The sequence below is a fragment of the Pocillopora damicornis genome, chromosome 4 (assembly GCF_964200805.1).
Source record: "Pocillopora damicornis chromosome 4, jaPocDami1.2, whole genome shotgun sequence".
NCBI classification, from domain to species: Eukaryota; Metazoa; Cnidaria; class Anthozoa; order Scleractinia; family Pocilloporidae; genus Pocillopora; species Pocillopora damicornis.
Genome location: NC_142673.1, coordinates 26796351 through 26814479, shown reverse-complemented (window position 1 = coordinate 26814479; position 18129 = coordinate 26796351). Strand labels below are relative to the sequence as shown.

General features: G+C 36.3%; 1 protein-coding gene across 1 annotated transcript; it reads left to right on the top strand.

Annotated features, from left to right (window-relative positions):
• Window positions 1–16: 16 nt before the first annotated feature.
• Window positions 17–18010, top strand: LOC113667379 (uncharacterized). The gene is made up of 38 exons (XM_089205094.1): window positions 17–244; window positions 443–667; window positions 823–903; window positions 1085–1198; window positions 1906–2028; window positions 2451–2543; window positions 2964–3075; window positions 3360–3445; window positions 3921–4013; window positions 4830–4909; window positions 5278–5341; window positions 5528–5613; window positions 6119–6167; window positions 6418–6531; window positions 6857–6979; window positions 7684–7737; window positions 8326–8379; window positions 8510–8620; window positions 8800–8854; window positions 9352–9497; window positions 10079–10136; window positions 10404–10453; window positions 10934–11101; window positions 11872–11986; window positions 12752–12785; window positions 12871–12928; window positions 13460–13576; window positions 14087–14162; window positions 14390–14439; window positions 14579–14668; window positions 15159–15229; window positions 15499–15550; window positions 15918–15986; window positions 16172–16213; window positions 16320–16382; window positions 17008–17115; window positions 17453–17577; window positions 17756–18010. The coding sequence occupies exons 1-38, from the start codon at window positions 113–115 to the stop codon at window positions 17910–17912; spliced, it is 3498 nt and encodes a 1165-aa protein (XP_089061220.1). The 5' UTR covers window positions 17–112; the 3' UTR covers window positions 17913–18010.
• The last annotated feature ends 119 nt before the right edge of the window (window positions 18011–18129 follow it).

Here is an 18129-nt window from a genome sequence, read left to right as displayed (position 1 = left end):
TGTATCCTTCTTTCCCAGTTTCTTATCGGTCAAATCCAAAATGGCGGTTCTTGCACGTGTGTGAGTGATGCCGAAACTCTCTTTTTAAAGCTTAAAACTGGGAATCCGAAAGATGCCTTCAGAAAATATTATTTCGCGTTTCTGGGAACTTGCGTCAAATGACGAAACTACCCGTCTGAAAGCAGCTTCACAGCTGTTAGATTCTTTACACGAAGCTCAAATGCACCACGAAGAAAAAGTTGAGGTAACAAAACTGTATGTACTCACTTGTGAGGACACTTTATCGTGGTAGATGTAAAACTCACGCTTGCGTAATATTTCGCGTCGGAGATATGGATTTTCCAGAAGGAAGAAGGTCTAAAAATCCACCTTAAGTTACACTACCCAGCTGTTGTATTTTATGCACGTAACTCACGAGAACTGTCTTTGTTTACAATGTTAGGTGGAGGATAATGCCAACGACGATGATAAGAATTTTTGTTGTGACGAGCTGGAATACAGTGTAAAACGGCTTGTAAAAGGTTTAGCTTCTTCGAGGAAGGGAGCTAGGCAAGGATTTGCAACAGTGTTGACAGAAGTCCTCTCCAAGTTTGTTTCTCTGTCTCCCGAAAGAGTGCTCAAATTAATTGGTGAAAATTTAGAGGTCACTGGTAGCGCCATATCCACGGTACAGATTATTTAAAGAGATTGAGATGGGTTTTTTAATACTTTTTACTAATTTTCTCGATATTTCTTTTTTACCAAGTGTTTCATTTCATATCAAGATGCTGTTCCCATTTACATGTATGTTAAATTTACATAACTTGTTGTTTTTCGCTTCAGGAAGAAAAAGATCGTTACATAGGGCAGTTATTTGGCATGGTGTCTGTGTTGAGGTCCCAATGTGATCATGATAAAATCTCTGTAAGTGTTATCTGTAGCAGAATAGTTTTTAGTTCTAATAGTTAGCCTTTTTTAAATTTACTAATGGTTGTTTAAAATGCTGGTGATTTCATTCACAAGAGGGAGAGAAATTTCAAACTCAGCAATCTTTGAATTGTCACCCAAAGGAATTGTTTTGATTGCAATTTTTCTTTGCTTTTAGACCCTTGACTCAAACTGGCTGAGCCCGCTCATTTCCAAAGTTATTGAACTAAGCAAAAAGAAGAGTTATTTACAGGAGCTCTGTGCCAAGGTCATTGTAGACATATTTCCTTTGGTGAGTAATTCCGTATAGAACGGCACAATTGCATGACTATATGTTAATTATGAATATTAATGTTGCAAAATTTTGTTAGGTGAGGTGAATATTGACTTATGTGTGTTGTTATTTGGGACCATATAACCAGAATATTGATAGACTTTACAGTCACTTCATGTTCATATTAATATCAGTTGCAGTACATATATTATTATATATGTATTATATACAGTATATATAATAAATCATTTGATGTTAAGCGACAGGTGTATGTGATTGATGATTATTTGCTCACAGTAAATATCACACTACATACATGTTTGAGTGGTCCATTATGTGTAGATGTGGTAGACTTGATCATGTAATTACATTTTATGTTTTAGTTGAAACTGAGTGTAAGGGACTCTATCTGATTTAAAATGATTTTGAAATGTATTTTCCTTTTTTTCCAAGCACATTATCATAGGTGTAAAGCAAAGAAAAAATAAATCAAAACCAGTTTGAAACAATTTCACTTGAAATTATGATCAACTGCAAAATATGTCAAGAAGTGGGGTTCAAGGAAGATTCTTGGATTAGAATTTTCAATTTGAAATCATTTTCTTCTGTGTGAGAGTATAACAATGATTTCAAGATAAAGGGGAATAAAAATATGAAACCTAAACAAAATCTGAACCATGACATACTCTGCATACATGAAACAGTAATTAATGATTTGGTTCCAGGTGTCTGAGGATGTTTTTAAAAATTGCGTGTATCCATCTGTGAAGGAGATCTTTGAAAGTGGCTGGACACAGGCTACACCTGAGACACTTCTTATTTCCCTAGCACTTCAGAGATTCTGGGAGGTATGTATTGAAATGGCATTAATTGTAAAATGCACCTTTATTTGATAGCAAACGATATAGCTGACTCTTAATCGTTGACAAACGCTTGTCAACTTTTAAAATCTCAAGGCTGGCTGGCATTAATTGTAAAATGCACCTTTATTTGATAGCAAATGATATAGCTGACTCTTAATCGTTGACAAACGCTTGTCAACTTTTAAAATCTCAAGGCTGGTTTTTATTTGGGTTAATATTCCGAAGACATTTTACTTTTATTATCTCCTAGCGGTCATGTTGTGTATGTTCCTTGAGTCAATTGCATGTGCAAATATTTTGTCAATGCATTGTTACATTATAAATGATAAAACTGAATGTAAGAAACAAAAAAACAGGGAATCGTTTTAATTATTTGTTTAACTGTTAACATCCTTTCCTTGCCTCAGGAGCATTTAGATAAGAAAGTGATAAAGGTTGCATGGAAAAGTCCACTCATAGCTGACACACAAAATTACAAGCAGATGTACACTGTCTTACAGGTACGTGCTCTTGTCAAAATCATCATGTTATGACCTATTCCAGTTCTATGTCAGAATAATCTCCTCTTAGTTAATTGAATTTGACAACAACTACAATTATCAAAGATATCTTTTCTCAGAAAAATGATGTACACAATACTGCTCAAAAGTAAATTGATGGTGTCAAGTCAAAACTCAACCCTCAATCCACAAAACCATCAAAGATCGAGAATTGAGGGTTGAGGCTGGAAAACATTATGGTACTCCAGACTTTTAGGATCCAAATTTTTATTTTATAACACAATTTGCTGCTACTCATGATTACCATGCAAAGATGATTGTTACATATTCATAAGTATTGTAACATGCATATACATGTACATATATTAAATTAATTTATATTAATCAGTTGCTTGCCATTTTGTCCATGACTTGTTTTAGGATTCCATCTCGTCCCATCCAAGAGTCCATTGTGTTTGGGATGAAATTTTCCTTGCAGTATGTAAGAATTCACCTGGTGACTTTGAGATGTTTTGGAATACAGTTGTTGAAGGTAGAACATGATTTATCACCACATTCATTTATACAATAGTTAATACGAATTTCAGGTTACTGTTTCTTGTATTTTTACAATAATCTGTTTGAAATTAATATGAGATGATTTTCAGCCACAGCATTTACAGTCACTGTGTATTGCTAAGTAAACATTTAGTATAAGAAAATGATTTTAAGATCAAACAAAGTCATTCAGAGTTGCCAAATTCTTTTGTTACATGTGTATTATTCACAGTCATTTCTGTTCATTTTTAATCATAAGATTTCACTGTTTCTGTACAGATGGCTTGTTTCAGTCCACACATGATAGAAAGTTTCTGGGTTTTCAGCTAGTCAAGAAAATACTGCCTCAACTCAGTGAAAAGGAGGTGAGAAGTTACCATATTTATTGACTCCTGATGAAAAAGAAACTCACAAGACTGAAAACCACACCAGTTGTTTCATGTGTAATATTTAACACTGTGTAGTTGACTCTATATAACATGTGAAGGCAGACTGGGGGTGAATGTGTTGGATTCAGGGTTGAGTCTATTTTAAAACCTGGCTAGAGCAATTGTTTTGTTTTGATTCCTTGCAGGGATTACACAGTAATCTCATATTGCTAATGCTCTTTGATGGGGAGGGTAATAGGAATTAGGCTGCAAAATGTCTGAGGAAGCTAAGCTGACAAAGTATTGGAAAGTTGGACTGGTATCTTGTCAAGGGAATGATGTTTCCTGCTCTGTGCTTCCACGGCTGGGATAAATTCTCAGCCATGCAAATGAAACTTGAAAATTTAACCCTTTTCAAGAATCTCCTAACTTTGCAATTTTGTAAACCTTGTCTGAGTGAACTTTTATTCAGGTGTCAGTTGTGTTTGGTGCTCACATGATGAGGAGCTTTATAAACAGTCTGTCATCATCACAGAGTTATCTCCATGAGGCAGCAAAACAGTTGGTGAATAAAAAACTTGCATTTAAAATCTACAGTGTACTACACAATTAAGAAACTTAAAGGTTGTTAGTGTTGGATGATCTGCAAGATCTGTTTGCTATGATACAAAGTTACTGAAGGCATTGTAAGTTACAGTATATTGTACAGGCATTGTAAGTTACAGTATAAATATGAAAAGAAGGCTGTTCATTTTGTAAGCAAATGCTCCTTGGGCAACTTTAGACCCCCATCAATGAGAAAAATCTGAAGTACAAGATTATAAATGCAAAAAAGTCTATTTGGGTGACATTAGTCCCCCCCCTTTGAAGAAAGCCTTTTTGAGTTATTCATTCAGGATTATTTTAAGGTCTTAATAATTATCAATAACATCCAATTTCATGAATGTGGGTGACCTGAGTCTACCCCATCCTCACAGGTAAAGGAAGAGAGGGACAGAAAAGGACACCCATCTGTTGTCTGTATTACTCTACAGTGTATCTCGAGGACAGATGTAGTTAACATTACATGTGCATTAAATTTTATAATCCTCAAAATATGCTGGACTTTGGTCAGATTTTAAACTAAAGTTGCAGGATGATATTGTGGAGTAATAATTACTCCTCAGCCACCCTAAAAAAACCACAGGTAAATTATTTATCTGTGGTTTTTTTAGGGTGGCTGAGCATTTTATTGTGAATCAGAACTGTTTGAGTACAAATCCTGCCCCTATAAATATTATTTATTATTTCACAATGGGGAAAATGAGATGAGATGTTACCTTTTTTGCGTACTGTCTTGTAGCTCACTGCACAATTATGAATTCTGTTTGTCTTACTGTAGGCTTCAAGTCTTCCTACTTTAGTGAAACAAAGCAAAGATCCTGGAGTTCCAGTGGTGGTATTAAAACAGCTTTTAGGAAGGTACAGTGCTGTAATTTTAGCAAGTAAAATAATTAAATAGGGAAGTTAGCCTTGAAAGAAACCTTGAGCTGTGTCTTGGACAAAAAGATTTACCCTCACATTATGTTTACACTGTGCCTCCAAATGTCATGATTATAAAAAAAATGGATACCAGAAGTTGAAGAGTGAGGAAAACTTGGGATAGGTACCTGGCACTATCTGATGTAGAGTAGCATCCCCCTTCATGTGGAGATGCAATACTCCAAGTTACTTTTAGGAATGGAAACTGGGATTAAGTCTGACGATAAAGGGGCACTCTGCTCGTAAGACCTGTTTACAGAAACCCTTCAGTTAACTACTAATCCAAATTGTGTGGGTTTTTCTTTTAGACATGGCATTATGCATTTTGACAAGCTGACTAAAACAAGAACTGTGGACAGTTTACTTGGAACAGTGAGTTGTAACTTTAATAGACTTTATTAATAGGATATTCTGCTATACTAAGCAGATTGTTTTGCTTTTCTTTAATTTTCAGCTTGAGATGGAAGTGGCTGTTGCCATGGGGATCAGTTTTGAATGTTGATCATGATGTATTGGTTGTTCATCTCTGCTAAGTTTTTTTTTTAAATTTTTTTACAGCTTCAAGGATCAGGACCACAGATGTTTGTAGCATGGCTGCTTGATATTTTTGAGAAAGGAAATTTTGAAGATTCTACAGAATCAGAGTAAGGATCAGTGAAAATTATTCATGAATTTATATATACTTGACACTATGTACAATAATACTGTAATGAGCATGTTAGTAGCCAGTGAAAATCCTGGCCAGCAGAGTTGCTGCAGAACACTGACCAGCCACCTTTACACAACAGCCTCTTGCCCCCTCCCAAAAAACAGAGCTCATGCATACATGTGCACTTACACCTTCCCATAACAGTCATCTCTCAACAATGGCCATTTTCCTATTTCCTCAATGAGGCCACTGTGGAGAAGTTTCCCTGTCTCTGTGAGTGTTTCTTTGTTTGTCTGTGCATACATGTATGTGAGCATCAGCTGTCTGTCAGTGTGTCTGTTTGTCAGTCAAACTTTCCTTGTATCTTTGTGCGTGCCTGTCTATCTTGGATAATCAATGTAAAATCCCTAGCTTGTATAGCTGTGAAGTTTTCATTCACTCTGTATCATCTTTGTGTTCTAAATTATTTGGCCACTATGTAACATTTGTTTTCTTTCTAGGTCCTTAACAAAGAGTGAAGAGTCAAGTAGGATTGCAGTTTTAAACCAAGTTAGTGTTGTCGATAATTCCCCTCTTGATCTGTCTCTATATCTGGTTATTTAAAGTTTGCACCATGTATTTAAAGTGTAAAATATAATGTTTTATTATTATTATCTAATCATTATTATTGTCATTGCTATACAAGACTTTAACTAGACATAAGAGACTACAATGCCCTATATCACGTCTAACTTAATTAGTTGAAGAAAAAAGTGTAAAACATAACTTCTCTTTTGTCTTACTTTTGTACTGTAATCAGCTTTATCAGTTGGTCAAGAAGAAGTCAGGTGCTCATGAGGGGAACTGGTTACAAGATGTGCTTTTCTTCTTCCTTAAGCATGCATATTTCCAAACAGTTGGAAAGAACAAAAAAGTTAGTATATTTATTTTGATATTCACAGTGAATTACAACTTATTCATGTAGAGTATTTGTATCCGTTAAGAAATGCTCATAATGCTTTTTGAAACAAGTAAAACTTGCTTGAAACTCACATTTCAGCAAAAGAATGATGCATTTTTCTCTCAAGGAGACTATCAATGATTGTTGATGTGATAAAACTCCTTGTAAATTTCATTGTTTTTTAATTTACATGTAAACTTTGAAGTTATTGGTCAGGTACTGTTATATTTTTAGATGCTGAAATTGAAAACAGCTAAATTGCTTACATGCATGTTTGTCTTTGTACTACATATAACAGGAAACTTTGCCAGCTTCAGTGAGGCAGATTTGTGAACAGAGATTTGTTAGTGCACTAAAAGACTTATCATCTAGCAGAGAGATGAAATCGTTTGAGCTCCATGATATTGTGCAACATGCTAAGGTACTGACTATTGAATTTGAAAGTGTTCTTTGCAGTAATGACACCACACAAGCAGTAGTGAAAATTAAGGCCTGAAAAAAATAAATTCAGGCCTGTATGGGGTTTGAACCCATGACCTCTGCTATACCGGTGCAGCACTCTACCAACTGAGCTAAAAAGCCAACTGGGAGCTGGTCATTATGTCGGTTATCACTTAGCTTAAGTATTGTTCATTACTGCCAAGATCGCTTTCAAATTCATTTCTTAAACCGCAGCTCACATATGATTTTCATATAATTAAAGTCATGTACTGACTAATATTCTGTACAGATTAGTCATACCTTTAAGACTCCTCATGGCTTACAGTTAACTGCGTCGTACATTTGCGTGAGTTTTTTTGTTAAAGTTAATAGATATCAATGTAACTGCCAAAGCACTCATGACAGGCGTTATCATATCATTCAATGTATTTATTGTCAATTTTATGAACCCTTTTAAATTCTCCTGACATCATTCACTAAAAATACCTCCCCAAAGCAGGTGGTAACCTTTTATCGCATTTAAATTCTTGAGGTTGTTGTATCTACTACTGATCTCTCGACCGTAAATTGTTCTTTGGTCTTTAAGATACCGTTGAAAAACTCACATTTGGTCGTTTCTTTCTCAAAACATTAGATTCAATTTAGGCTAATTGTTTACCTTCTCTGTGCATCTGTTTCTGACAGGAACTATTGGAGCACGGTGAATACAAAGTGGCCTCTGATTTGTGGACGGAAGAGGTATACGTCTGGTTTATGAATTCGCGTTTAAATTGTCCTCGTACTCGAGTGTATTACTCTAAATCATTTATTATGTTTGTATGCATGAGATAACACACCCACCGGCTGTTGCGCTGCAACACGATGGCACTCCCCTGAGAAAAAGAGCGCCTGATACAAGTTAGGCATACAGTACTCTCGATCAGTTTATGCTTTAGATAACGGGGTGAAGTAGGTATAGCGGTGACTCTGTTTTTCTAGATAAGGTTCCACAAAACTATGGTTAAACAAAAATATCTTCTCTTTATTCATGCAAGAAATAGCTTCTGTGTTTTCAATATTTAGTTAATGCTCCAATTACGATGGCGTCGCCTTTTTTCCGATGAACGCATTCTTTCGACAAATCCATTTCTGTAGCAAGTTGTGAAGGATGCTAAATTCATTTTTTCTTACAAATGAATAAAGGGGTTAAGTTTTCAAGGAAACTGTGGGGCTACGTCGGTGGGAAAGTATAACAAGACAATCTGGTATTATCAACTGAGTTGATGACGATAATTGGCCACTGTTAAGGGTTTTCTTTCAAAGCTAATTTTTTAAATTTTCTTACAGGCAGAAAAAGCTTTCAAGAAAGCAGTACATAGTATTGAAAAGATTCGCAAAAAGGTACCTAATTGCTTTTTTGACTCAGTATTTTGTTTTGCTTTGCTTTGTTTCGATTTTCTAGTTTTGTTAGAAGGCGTCCATTAGGAACGACATAGTACACATAGATACGTTTTTATGTTGTCTCGCGCAGAGAAGGAAAAGTGGAGAGTCCCGACATGAGGATGAGGTTTTTGAACTGCTGTTTACGCACATGGCTTTGAATTTATTTACTGAACCAGAACAAGCCATGGACATTTTAAAGGTACATTTCTGAATCTACGCTAAACCACCCATGCATCTAAAGGAATTCTGTTTATACATGTAGCAGTAATATAATAACTGTGTATTTTTTTTTTATGGTTTTGAAACTCACATATTTCTTACAGTATCCGGACACTTTTGGGAAGGTTAAATGTCTCAGATTTTTTGGTGTTATTATAGGAGCTAAAAGCTTGCTACGAAAGACAGAAGACCAAACACGAGGAGAAGAGTGATGGTGAATATTGTGTTTGTTTTGTGACTGCTATTGCATGTTAAATACTTTGTGGACTGTGCCAGCCTTATAGATGTTTTGGCGAGAATAGTTTTGACTTCTTTTGAACTTCGCTAACTCAACAACTGTATGAAAGCCCAACGATCTTACTGTATGCGTTAAAATAGAGAGACTTTCTTTAGTGGTTATTCATAGAGGGGTTTTCCCTTCACATATACCTGAACAAACATCATGTTGAACAATAGTCTACGACTGGATTTAGAAATATTTGATTTGACATTTGGTAATGCTTGATGCTGGAAGAAAGTTGAGTATACACCCTGCAAATGAAGATACAATCCACTTGCATGAAATAATAGTTAGCACATGAAATAAACATCTCGCTATTCACTTTATATTAAGTTGAGAAAAGAAAACTAGAATTGCCATTTCTCACAAATGTCATCCGTACTCACAATGCCACGTATACATTTCTGCTGACCTTATGTTTGTTTTTGTAGAGGAGCCACATTGGGTAGAGGTTCTGACTGAAGTGTTACTCAGTCTGTTGACCAAAACCTCAAGTCTGTTCCGCCATGTTGTTGATCAAGTCTTTGTCCTACTTGCTCCCCATTTGACTCAGAATGCTCTAAACATGATTTTAGAGGTACAGTAGGACTTTCTAAGTCTTCATTGAGTACTTCGTATTGAGAATTCCTCGTCATCATCATCATCTATTTGCCTCTTTTGACAATAACTAGAAAAAAACAATAAATCAAAGTATTACAATGATAAGGCGAGGAGACCTCAAGAAACCACTAGGCTTCCGGGAGAAAACAATATATCTATCGTGATTCATCGTGAGGCGAATTACCTCTCTCTTTGTTTGATAGCCCAGCTCAAAATTTACCATCTTTCTAGATCAGTTCGTAGGACACGTGTGACACGTGTCACGTATGAATCTAGTTATGACCTAGCTCCTCATGGAGTTCTCTGTAGCTCAGGGGTAAAGCGTCGGAGGGCGGAATCCGAAGGTTTGGGTTCCGATTTCTCCTGGGAAGGACTCAGAATATTTCTTTGTCTCACGCTCTTGTTAGGATGATAAACATCTTTAGTTGTTTCAGTATTTATTTTTCTTGAGGAGACCTTATGAAATTAATCCCCTTGTATCACAAGCGTGAAACGTTGAACTGATCTCAATATGATCGTTGCTCTAATGTAACTATTTTGTTACTGTTGTTGCTTTAGAGCCTGGATACTAGAAAAGGAATTAATGGTGAAAGTTTAGAGATTGTCGATGAATCAGGTGAGTACATATTAAATTATGAAACTTATTATTTCATAATTTTATTCTTGCGTTGTACTTTCTTCCCCTTTTCGGCCTCTCCTTTAAGGTAAACGCGTGGCAATGCTGACAACTGAAATAATTTTGGCGTGCTGATCCAACTTAATTATTTATCTGTATGGCAAAAGTTCCAAAAGTAACTAACGAGCAGAAGCTGTTTCAATTTTGGTCAGTGTAGTAAATTATTTATTTTAGAACTACTATATATACTTGTATTTTATTTTCCAGATATCGAAGAGGATGATGAAGAAATGGAGGACGATGAAGAAAAAGGAAAGGTGACATGACCAAATATGAAATTACTTAATTTTCACACTTTATAAGAATTTGATGGCGGCTTGAAGATATATCAAGAAAGACAATATTCAAGCAAAAGAAAAAAGTACGGCAATTATAAAGCACTTTTCCATTTAGTGTCGTAAAGCTAACACCAAGGTAATCCCGTCAGCCAATCAGAAGAAACGAAAATACCTTTAAGAGCCAATGAGAACTCAAAGTAAAAACAAACAATTTGCCTAAAGCGCGGGAAAACGCGGGGGACCAAGTCGTGATTGGTTTTAAATTATCATTCAATTGGTTGAGAAAGTGGCGCGAGTTTCCTGGACCAATCACAGAGCGAAGTAAAGGAAAACCAGTGCAACCTCAGATTACTTCGACTTTCAGTTGAAAATTGCTTTAAAAGCAAATACGACGATGATAACATGAACGACGAGAAAGCGTGGTGTTTTATCTTGTTGAAATTCACTCCGCTGTTTTAGGAAGAGTCAAATGGCGTAAACGGTAAAGGTGAAAGTGGCGATGACGATGATGACGAGGGTGTTAGCAGCTCAGATGAGGAAGAGGAAAATGTTGGTGCAGTGGACGAAGCTTTTAGAGCTGAGGTACAAGCTGCCCTCGGCCCAGCCATGGTGGACGTGGATAAGGAGGTTTGTTAAGACAGAATCGCGAGAAAGAATGCTGTATTGATAGTGTATAAACAGTCCTTGTTTATGTAACATTTTCTCGCCAACTGGCTCCCAATACTCGCATAGGGTGTACTCGTGCTTTAGTCACCAGCTCAGAAGTTCGCGGCTTGAATTTCGACACTTAGATCCTTTGGATTTAATCGCGAGAAGGAGTAAAAGAAATTAGATTCTTTTTCACCTTTAACTGTATTACGTGCAATAGTTTTCCCTGCAGTAGTGTTTCGCTGGAAACAGGATTCTGAGGTTTTGACTCCGAGGTTACTATTGATACAAACTGATATTTTCGGAATGTTGTCGCTGTATTTCAGTACCGCAGAAAATTTAGAGAATTTTCCCCTGTAGCTTCACAATCTTATCGGAGTGCTGATGTATCGGCTCTAACTGGTAAAAATTTCCCAAAAAAAGTTACCAACGAGTATTAGATTACAATAAAACCTTGTTTTTATATCATTGAGCAAGTTCGGACGACAGATGATCCAGTAATGGGAGTAAAACAAAAAAAGATAAGATTACATAAGGAAGAAAAGATGGAAAGCATTTAGCGGATATTCATCTACTGACCTCGTTTTAGCTAAATTTCGGTCAAGATCTACAGTATTTCGACCCCAGGCGTGCATGTATATCTCCGTGATAAAAAGGGACCTAAAGAAAACTTCCGATGTGATCCACACGGAGAGTATCCCTGTATGCACGTAGTTGCCTAAGATGGAAATGGTAATTTTTCTTTGTAGGGAAGTAGCAGTGATGAAGACTTAGACGATGAAGCGATGATGAGACTCGATGGCGCCCTCGCCGCTGTTTTCAAATCTCAGTTGCAGGCCAAAAGGGACATAAGCAAAAAGAAAGGTGACGTTTTGTGTCCAAGTCGCTTACTGTTTGGTGGGCCATGCCATTTAAAATGTTTTAATTGCTCGCGCGTTTATCCTTTAACCCATTGTTTGATGAAAGAGTCTTCTTAATGTCTATTGAATCATTATGAGAAGTTGCCTATTCTTTTTAAGGGCCGTACCTTTTTTAATTTTAGTAAATACCACTAGCTTTTGCCATACATAGGTCACTTACCTCCTCATCTTAATACTTAACCGGCCTTAATGAGAGACGGGGGAGAGAAAGAATTAGTCCGGTCAGGTCACAAGACTAAGTCACTTCTGTCGATTGAACTAATCATTTCGCGGAGAACAAGATTCTAGCGGAGTCGAAAGCTCAGAGTTTTGTTCCTTTAGAGTGTTACAGGAACAAATTAAGTTAACCCTTAATTTACACCAAATATTTTAGCGTGGAAGAGGTGAGTTTCGTGGCTTATACCCCATTCACACCAGCAAAACATGTTTTGTTAAACTGGTTTTCATTGAATGAAAATTATAAACAGAGAACTGAAAAACTTGATTTTCCATTGGATTCAAGTACTTGCTAACTTGCATTTCCAATGTGCTACATTCAAGTCAAAAATATTCGGCTAAATAGTTTCTATGAAGAAAAAAAAATTAAACTGTGTTTAACAAAACAACTTTTAAACATGTTTAAGCTTTGGTGTGAATGGGGCATTACTCCTCTCTTATAGTTATTTGGCACCTAATCTCGCTTCTATTTTTATTTTTGGATTTTGAGCAGATGCCAGGAAGATCATTCTCCATTTTAAACTGAGGTAAAGTTCGGTCTTTTACTTAATCTTTCTTTAGGTTTATCAGGTTTGGATAAACTTGTTTATTTCGTTTTATACTCTTTTCAAGGGTGCTAGATATTATAGAGATACTCATCAAGAAACAAGCCTCCAATCCACTGATACTCGTAAGTAGAACTTAAAACTTTCCCTTTACTGGAATGCTATTTTTTCCCCGAATAAGTGTACTATATTAAGAAAATTTTAAAGTGACATTACGAGTATTTTTCAAGCAGTTTTAAGAGTTTGGAAAAATTCCGAACTCCTTATGTGTTACGTACACCCCAAACATCTTGTCAATTTGAAGCTCTTTGTGCAATACTGAACGTGAAGGTTCTTGAAGGTTTCCTTATTGCACGGACAGCTATCGTGGTGCTCATCCATAATATGAAGTAAGCGAGTGGCCTCAATTTCCGCAGATTTTGTCACTAGATCTCTTGAGTGTATTTTTCTGTGGCAAAACATTCAGGAAAATTCATCAACTATTCACATCCCTCTTTTTCTACTTAATTCACGATTAATTCTTGTAACGTGTGCATGATGGTTTTCTCAGGATATTTTAGCTCATAATCTTCCTTTCGGAGACGGGACGTTTTACTGAGTTATCTGTGTGGAACGCATGAAATCACGTTGATGTTTTACGATGTATTTCCTTGTAGGAATTGATTATTCCTCTGTTGAATGTGACTTGGTCTGCACTGAACTCTAAGGATTTCCATACATTAGGCGAAAAGGCTCAAGCAATCTTTCAAAACAAGTTATGCACCGCAAAAGAGGTAAATATTTAGGTGATAGCGGAAACTCACAGAAGGTTAAAATCATTACAGTTACATTTTTCAAACATGTAGGATCCTAATGTAACATGTTTGTAAGTTTGTAAAGAAGGAAAATTTTTTTTTACCCATTTAATAAATAAACTTTTTCCTACATTCTTACGGAATAGCTATGAAAATTAAAAAAGCTCTCGAAAACGTATGCTCTTTTTATTTGAATTGGGTTATTTTGCCAGTCGACTAAAGATGCGATCAGAGGAAGTGATGAAAAAAAGAAAGAAGATTAAAAAAAAATCAGAGAAACAAGAAATTCCAGTTTGCCTGAAACTACACTGGGTCATCTTTGCGAAGTAGCGTTACTAGTTTGATATAAGAATAAGATAAATAATCATGAACGACACAGTAGTTCATTTCAGGTTTCTAATGTACTCTTGATTTTTCTGTAGTTCAAAGCTACTTCCCATATATAACACTGCAGATGTCGAAATCATTTGATGCATTTTTGTGTTATAGCTTCCATCGATCTCGGCTATCAACGCCAAAGACGTTCACAAAAAGCTTGAACATCTGATTCAGAAAGCAATGATGGGTGAGGCATTTACAATTTACTCCATTTATATTTAACATTTTTGCCGCTTTTGTGCTTCCTGACATTTTTTCCAGACATTTTATCAAGAATACAGCCCTAAGTTGTTACGTTTTCTATTCTCGTCACTTGTCTAGAAGGGAATGTATTGAAACCAAAATGAAATAGTTAAGCTAAATGGGGACTTGTATGAGCTTATTGTGCAAATTTTAATGATTTTATCTTTATAGCTCCCTCGATGGCGATTGTCTCACTGATAACGCGTAGTTGTTTATATTTGGTAAGAAGTGTCTATCGATGTTTTTTACAACTTTTATTTATCTATTTATGAATTGAAAGTTAAAAGAACAATATACGACATAAGCACACATTTCAAAGTCTTGCCTTTGACGATCCTATGTTCAATTGTTTTTGTTTAGGTTCGTGTATTGAGAGGCTCGCAGACGAAGCAGTCTGTCGCAGTTGGAATGAAGAAAAAAGAGGAAAGTTGTCACGAGGAAACGGCGAAAGTAAGTAAAAGAAATGAGAAGTCATGTAGTGTTGCTGTTGTTGTTTTAGTGCTCCATTCAGCCTATGCTTCTTGAAGATTAAAAACGTATGTTTGTATGTCTTGAAGACCGTAAAATCGTTTCCTTCCATAATCATTTTAAAGCCTACCATACTGTGACACAAAAGTTTTCAATAGTTTCCGAATAACTCCAGGGTTGCATTGGTTTTGCTTTACTTCGTTTTATAATTGGTCCAAAACAACTTGCGCCACTCTCCCAAACGATCAAATGCAAAACTTAACCATTCACGACTTGATCACCGGCGTTTTCGCGCGCTTTTGATAGTTGGCTCTTCATTAGCTCTCAGGGATATTTTTCTTTCTTCTAAGCAGCCGTAGTGATTACCCCGATACCCAATCAGAAAGCGCTCTTAATTAAACAAGGGGTTTGTATCGTGGTCGAGTAGGGCAAGTGTTGTTTTGAGGTACACTTTACCATTTCCTCCCTACAGCTGTGCTTGTTGAACACTAAAAGGGTGACAGCGGCATTTAAGAAAGCTCTGGAAGACTTCATGTTAAAGAGGTGCGTAGTGTATACGCATTGGTAATTTTAGGGGTCTGACTTCGTTAACGAGGACTCATAGGGGGTAACTTCTGTTTTCCAGCGCATGTAGTTCCAAACTTCGCCAGTGAAGTTTCACTCTTATTTTTAAGTACTCTTTTGTCTAGATCTCTTAAGTTGTACTACGAAAACAACGATAATCTTTATGTTTGACGCTAAACGGGTCAGATTTGCTTCTGAGCTTATTTAACTATAGTTTCCAATTTACATTCTGCGTTTTCATTCTGTAGGAGTACACACCTTCATCCAGTGCTGTTCACAGAACTGATAAAGCGATTCCCGGTGAGATGCAAGAATTAGCCTCAAAACTAGGATTTATAAACTTCCTATGCTTTACGGCAGACACCAATCTAGAAAACTTGAGAAAAGGCAGACATCTTTCGCTCCAAGATTTTCTTTGCTTTTTTGCTTTTTTTCTTGACGCCGCCAAATGACCTGTGCCGTAATGTCTGGAAAGCAAAGTTTGAAGAATTGAACTAACTGGTAGCTAACTAGTACTGTTTTTATTGAATGATTGAATCACTCTAAATGCAGACCTTACTTTATCCATGGTTGTAGAATGGGTTGGAATACTGCATTTTGCACTATTATTTTTTGTAACTCTTTCATCAGAAATACTAAGAATCTTCTGTTTCCTACTCGATTTCAGCATCTTGGATGGAATTTAGCAGCAGATTTAGTGGAGTACCTTGAAACTGCAGTTAACAATTTCAGAAAGGTAGATACCTAATAATATCAAATATAAGCTGTTGTATTCCTCGTGTTTAGCCTTTGTTGCTTATTATGCAGATCGTACAACTAAGCGGTAAATAACTTGTTTTGTAAAATGCCTCATTTGAACTAATATTTATCTCAGAACGAGCTTGCTTTATCGATATTGCCTTTTAATGCTTTACGTTTCAGAGTCAAGCATGTTTGATGCTCTTACAGTTGATGTCGCAAAAGGTTAGTAGAGAGAAAATCACGGGTGATATTTGTTGACTCATTTGCCGTTTGTTGCTACTTTTCTTTTCCTTGCCTTATTTTTCTTCGTTTATTTTTTCCTTTTTAGACTCCAGACCATTCCACTCTTATAAGAAATATCGCTCCCTCTATACAAACGACTTTGAACTCAGTAAGTACCTGTCATTTTTCATCATCTGTGAAGCTAACAAGAATATGGAAAAAGTTCAAGGAATAGCAAATACGATAAAAACAAGAATAGTATACATTTCAAAAGGAAAACAACTTTCCCAAAGCAAAATTTCAAACAAACTTGCATCGTATTGTCTGATCGTCCAGTGGAGAGTTGTTGTGGGAAGAACTGTTGTCGTTAACTTTGACTGACTTTTCGACAACCCGAGCGGAGGTTATCATCTTAGTCAAGGGACTCATTGTAGCTTGAATTTGATGATGAATTTCTTTACTGCTTTCGAAACTTTTGTTACTACTACCTGATAACAATCCTGCTCAGGACTATAATCAATCGGACAATCAGACTACATAATCACATGTTTTTCCCCAGTTCAAACCATTTACTGGTAGAAACTACCAAGAAAACTTTTTGCTTTTTGTGCTGTTTTAAAGTATTAACTCTGAGTGGTTCCAAGTTTGATCGCCGGTGATCTTACTCAGAGTGAATTGTCACATTGTATGAAGAAGCGCAGTTTATTTAATAGTGGAGGTGGCAGCATGCATAACACTATTAGTTGGCGTTATTTTATGTCAACTGTCGAAAACTACTTTATTCTCTTTCCAAGGTAATGACCAAGGTCGCTGAATCCGATTCAGATGTGAAGATAAGACATCTTCGAGAAATTCTTAAACTCACCACAAAGTTCATCAATGAAGTAAAAAATACGGAAGAGGTAGGATGTTCATGGTGTTTTGGCAAAGTGAAAGCTGGATAAATTCAATGTTGGAGTTTTCTTGATTTGTGAAGCGATTGTGAAAATAGTTTCCTCTTTCCTCTTTGTTTACCTGGATCGGGGATCTTGATTTTTTGAGCAACTGCGTGTCATGCGAAACTCTTTGTAACTTGAAGGAGAATACAGAATATTCGTTCAGTAAACTAGATAAACGATAATAAAGAATCAAAATGGAAGAAAGATGGCTTGGGGGATGGAGAAGGTTGACTTTCACATGTAGCTCGTTGTGTAGTTCTCATATTGTGATTAGAGGTAAATTGTATCTCGTTTCTTTTAGGCTGCAGCAGTATTACGGATAGATCAGCTCAAGGAAGGAGTGACGCGAATCCAGGGGAGTGCGTTAGCTAAAAAGTCCCCAGACGTTAAGGGTGTTTGTAACGCAATCCTCTCCAACTTGTCACGGTAAGTTACCGGTGTAATGTTTGAATGATGAATGATGACAATAATTAAAGGTTACACAGATAGCTATCAGATAAAAAATTTCTAGTATTAAACTTAGTCTCGATAGATTCTCTTAACATATCATCGCTTTATTTATTGAGAGGTAAAATTAGAAAATTTAAATTATGTTGACTTTCAGGTCGTCTTCTGAAAAAGAAACAAAAATGAATAACTCGAGAAGAAAACGAGAAGCAAATGGGCACATAAAAGACGAAACAAAAACCACCGGTGTTGGGGCTGAATCTAGTCCGATAGGAAAAGAAGGGAAGAAGAAACGAAAGAAGAAAAAAATTTAAGGGTAGATAGAAAATTCAAGCTGCAATAAATTGTCAATAAACTACACTTCATTTTTACCATTGAAAAAAGAAAACAGTAAAGATTATTTGAACCAGAATGGTTAGCACTGTTGAAGGTGTCACCTACCCACACCCCCCCCCCCCCCCCTCTCCTCCTTCTCTACCATTAGATGATCGTCGCGAATTTTTCGTGAGTTTCCGAACATGGTCTTCAAAC

Excerpts from the sequence above, each read along its gene's own strand:
- LOC113667379 (XM_089205094.1), top strand. The coding sequence starts at position 113 with ATGCCTTCAGAAAATATTATTTCGCGTTTCTGGGAACTTGCGTCAAAT. Across the intron at positions 11,102-11,871 it reads TGGTGGACGTGGATAAGGAG|GGAAGTAGCAGTGATGAAGA; the intron begins GTTTGTTAAGAC and ends TTTTCTTTGTAG. Across the intron at positions 13,577-14,086 it reads AGTTATGCACCGCAAAAGAG|CTTCCATCGATCTCGGCTAT; the intron begins GTAAATATTTAG and ends TTTGTGTTATAG.